Source organism: Malus sylvestris, chromosome 12, assembly GCF_916048215.2.
Source record: "Malus sylvestris chromosome 12, drMalSylv7.2, whole genome shotgun sequence".
Classification (NCBI taxonomy): Eukaryota; Viridiplantae; Streptophyta; class Magnoliopsida; order Rosales; family Rosaceae; genus Malus; species Malus sylvestris.
This window is the reverse complement of record NC_062271.1, coordinates 5,929,299-5,933,730: the sequence shown is the minus strand read 5'-3', so window position 1 is coordinate 5,933,730 and position 4,432 is coordinate 5,929,299. Positions and strand designations below refer to the sequence as shown.

The 4,432-nt window shown below is 39.1% G+C and overlaps 1 protein-coding gene across 1 annotated transcript; it reads right to left on the bottom strand.

The window, feature by feature from the left end:
- Positions 1 to 231: 231 nt before the first annotated feature.
- On the bottom strand, positions 232 to 3,546 carry LOC126591898 (protein trichome birefringence-like). Its single transcript, XM_050257608.1, has 5 exons — positions 2,315 to 3,546; positions 1,843 to 2,035; positions 1,529 to 1,722; positions 1,271 to 1,429; positions 232 to 978 (listed from the first exon to the last, which is right to left on the bottom strand). Exons 1-5 carry the CDS (start codon positions 3,286 to 3,288, stop codon positions 609 to 611), a joined length of 1,890 nt encoding a protein of 629 aa, XP_050113565.1. The 5' UTR covers positions 3,289 to 3,546; the 3' UTR covers positions 232 to 608.
- Positions 3,547 to 4,432: the final 886 nt, after the last annotated feature.

Sequence of the window (4,432 nt, the reverse complement as noted above, 5' to 3'; positions counted from 1 at the left end):
CTTCAAAAGCAGTAAACACCCTGCAACTTTAAGCTACAAACAATCACATCCATCACGGATACGATAAATCTATAAAAAAATAAAAATAAAAAATAAAAAATAAAAAAAAAGGGAAAATATATAAAAACAAGATAACAACGAACAAAATTAAACAAGAGGTGTAGAACGAGAAAAAGAGTGGGCAGGTTTCATTTCACAAGTTACAAGGGATGACATGAAGAATAAGCAAGATTATTAAAATAAAATAAACTAAATAATTAAATAATTAATAGGGTATAGACATGTACAATTCTCCAAGCCTGTGATTTTTTAAGGCTAAATGAAAGAAATTTACAAGTGAAAATTGCATCACTGGCTAAAATAACTCCCTACCCTCCTCTTCACTCTTCCCTTTGCTCTCTTCATTCATATAAATAAATAAGTTTATGCATTTTAATCACATAATTTGTGGAATAAATTACTCTTCCTCGGATGCTTTGATGCTTTTATATCGATAATGTCGAAAAAGGGCAGGAAAAAAGAGAGAGTAAAATGCTAAGTGTGATTTAGATCACTCAAAAGATTGAGTATGTATGAATGTGGTTTTTTTAAGTTTTGTAACTTTTTACCTATGCTCTCTTCTTCTGCTGTTGCAGTAGCTGCTGCTTATTTTGGTACAGCTTTACTAGGAGCTCGGCATAGAGAACCTCATTCCAAGCGTCTGGAACACCAGGAAGGCACCAATGGCTGCAGTCCTGGAAGCTTGTAGGTGATCTCCTTTCTTCCTCGGACAGTTTTTGCTTCCGGTAGATTGATGGGTGGCCATCCTTCCGAAAATCTGTCATTCTTGTGATATTGAGATATGTGACATGGGTTTTCATGTTTTTCAACACCTTCTCCAGTACCACCATTTTGGGCAGGTACGGCCTCAGATAAGACTCATTGAAGATGGGAACTGTCTCACTGTCACATTGGCCACCAGAATTCCACTGCCCACCACTGTAGGATGAAAAATAAAGACGAATCTCCATTATTTTCATGTATGTAAAGCTTGAAGAGTTGCTTAATTTTACAAATCTCGAAGGAGACAGCAATGAACATATTCATGCACATTTCTTTACTTCTCAATTGGTAATGTTGATGAAATATCATAAGCAATTAAGCATCGGCACAAAAATAAGCATGCCTAATCTCTTTAGTTTGAAGTTGAACCTAATCACAGAAGGCAAGATATACTGCAACGCATTATCACTACACTCTCTAGGTTAAACTATGATTGCGTCAAGTTTACCTGAAATGGGAAGCAGAATAGCCCCGAAAGAAGATGATACTTTTCTTCGGATCAACTTTGGCATCAACCCATCTAGCCCATGTGGTTAATGCTTTCCGAAATGCCTCAAGAACATTCAGTTCACCATAAACATGGCTACCTTCTTGGTAATAGTCTTTCCTGCAAATTTTATGTTATTTTAGTTCCAATGGCCTGAGTTTAAACAACAAATTTAGATGCTAAAAAAAATTTGAATCAAAATAGTAATAATAAACTCACCCTTTGGACGTTTTCTCATGAGTCCACCAGTGTCCGGTGTTGAAGATAACGACATCAGCATCTTTATATAGTTCAGAAGATCTGCCTACCAAGTCAAGACGAAGTGTTTCTCTCTTTGATCCATCTTTTTCCGGCATTTCCCATTCTCGAACTAAGAAAGGAGACACAAAAAACTCCACTGTGCAGTTATAATCCTGCCAATCCATTCGTTCCAAACCGGAAATAGAGCACATAAGTTTCACTTAACTTGAGGAAATGTTGCTTCCATCTAATATGAGAATAAGTTGAACAAATGCTTAATTGAATTAACCTACCTTGAATATGAAGGAGTAAGAAGCTTCCCCACGAAAATGGGTTCTCCCATTTGCTTCGAAAACCTTTCTCTTATCTTTCGCCGAGTTTCTGAGGATGCAAACCAGAGATTCCCACATATTTCTGTTCAGAGAATCACCAACAAATACCAGGCGCTTTCCTCTCAACAACTCCAACATATGACTTCCGTCCAACCTGGTCATAAAAACCTTTTCATATTAATAAGTCTTCGTCAAGCAAAACCCTTAGACTGAGCCACGGATCATTTTCAATGCTAAAACCAGAACCAAATTTCCAATACCTAAAGCCGAAAATCGACAACAGATCAACATGAATTTCGATTAATCAAAACCTAGTTACCCAACAAGCATCTCAAGTAGGTCAAAACGCAATTCAAATACCATATTATTCAAACTCAAAAAATGGTCAAAAAATCAAACTTCCAACATGTAAAGTTACAAATTGATCACATACCTTGGTAAAGTGCAATCCTTAGGCTTCCATTTGTATTTCTGATAATCCTTATCAGGCCTACCATTGAGAATACAGTTGAATTGTTCATCAATCAGAGGACAAGAACCCGGTTTGTATAGCGGGTATGAATCGTCCCTCACCCACTCTCCATGTAACATCTCACAATTCATCAAGGACTTCACCAAATCATCACTCCCCGGCTTCCTCTGCTCCATCGACACGCCGGACTTTGTTTCATTGCTCTGTTTATTCAACAGGGAAGCAGTTGAATTCTTCTCCACACCCTTCTCTGCAACGCTCTTGTCCTCCAAACCCGATTTCGGTACCAAATCGGAGCTTCCATTCACCCCCGCCACCGGGGTTTTGGGGGCGGTGATTCCCGTCTGATTGGCCGTAAAAACTGTGGCCTTATCAGAATTGTGGGAACTGTCGGTCTGGTTTTTCAAAAGGGTTGTCGGTTCGGGTGAAGTAGTACTATTCTTGGGTGTCACTAGAGGTTTTGGCTGGACGATTGAGGTCTGATTCGGGTTCAAAATGGTGGGTTGCGTTTGGTTTGTCAAAACAGGCGGTTGTTTATTCACAGTGGCAGATTGTGCGGCAGCGGGAGCGGCGGCGGTGGTGTTAGCAGATCTAGACGGCTCTGTTTGCGACGGAGGAGAAAAAAAGGATTGATTTTGCTGGGGCGGAGATGAAGAAGTACCATTGGGGAAGAAGACGGAGGAAAACGAAGAACTGGAACCGGTAGTGGAAGTAGTAGAAGTGGAAGTACTGAAAATGTTAGCGAACCATGGAGAAGTGTAGTTCGGTGAGGGACTGAAGGCCAAGAAAACAGTAAAGGCGACGAAAGCAACCATGAAGCCATATGCAAAAGCCGCAGTTCTTCTGGTTTTGAAGAGAGAGAAGAGGCTCTTGAGGTCAGAGATCAGAGTTCCGCCGTTGATGGGGAGGTGCTGCTGCTTTGTGACCTCTGCCATGAATGCGGTCGTTGTGTTTGGTTTTTGTGGAATGCGGAGGCAGATGTGGGAAAGTGGGAGAGTTGGGAGTTTAGAGAGAGACAGAGAGAGAGTGGACAGAAATGGTGCCGCTTTTAGAGAGAGAAAGAGAGAGGAGAGGGAGGAGAGAGAGTGTGTGCGTTGTGCGAGAAGCGTCTAAGTGAATGACACACTAATTAGAGAGAGAAACTGAGGAGGTGGAGTTTTAGAGAGAGAGAGAGAGAGAGAGAGACAGTGGAGGTGAGTTTTACTATGTTTGGCAAAAAGGCATGCAATGCGAGCTCTGGGGATTATTTAACCACTTTGACCCTGGCATTTGGGAGTAATTACACGAGTGCCAAATCTTATCTTCAAACTGCCACACATCGTACGGTTCGATTATTCGACCAAAAAATCGTACGGTTCGATTAACTTAACTTGCGGCTGCTTTTGACGCGTGGAGGTTTGGAGAGAATTAATTGAGTAAACAGGAGGGATCTACTGCTGCTGTGGACCAATGAGGATGCGACATATGTAAAGAGCAAGGATAAAATAAAGAGGAAAAAAGTTAATTAACGGAATTTATACACCGGCCTTCTCTACAATGTTTTTTTTTTTTTTTTTTTTTTGAACAGTCTCTACAATGTTTTGTGGCCTCATTGTTATGGGGTTGCCCTTTGCACTGCAAAAAAGTATATATTTTGTTCCTAATCAGGCCTAACTCTTTGAGTTATACTTTTTTTTTTTTCAAAAAATTTCCACCATCAAAATTAATATAAAAGTTTCAAACTCTCCCTCTCTTTCCGTAATAATAGTAAAATTAAAAAAAATAAACTTGTTTACCATTCATGTTAGTGGTAGATTTGTCTACTCAATTCACTCATCAAGTAACGTGTATGTTTCAATGTCATTATCTTATATAAGTTACGAATAAGTAAGGTTTAGAATGATGAACGTTGAAGATTGTCGATCAATGTATGTGTTAAAAATTGTAAAAGAAACTTAATTGACTATAAACTTAAAGTTTTCATTATAATCCTGTCAACTTAACGTGGAGAAAACAAAATTATAGGAACAAGAATGTGAGGAAATATCATAGTATATTTGAAGATAAGAATAAGACGGTCTAAATACAACTCCAAAAGTT

Excerpts from the sequence above, each read along its gene's own strand:
- LOC126591898 (XM_050257608.1), bottom strand. The coding sequence starts at position 3,288 with ATGGCAGAGGTCACAAAGCAGCAGCACCTCCCCATCAACGGCGGAACT. Across the intron at positions 2,036-2,314 it reads AAGGATTGCACTTTACCAAG|GTTGGACGGAAGTCATATGT; the intron begins GTATGTGATCAA and ends TTTTATGACCAG. Across the intron at positions 1,430-1,528 it reads CATGAGAAAACGTCCAAAGG|GAAAGACTATTACCAAGAAG; the intron begins GTGAGTTTATTA and ends TAAAATTTGCAG.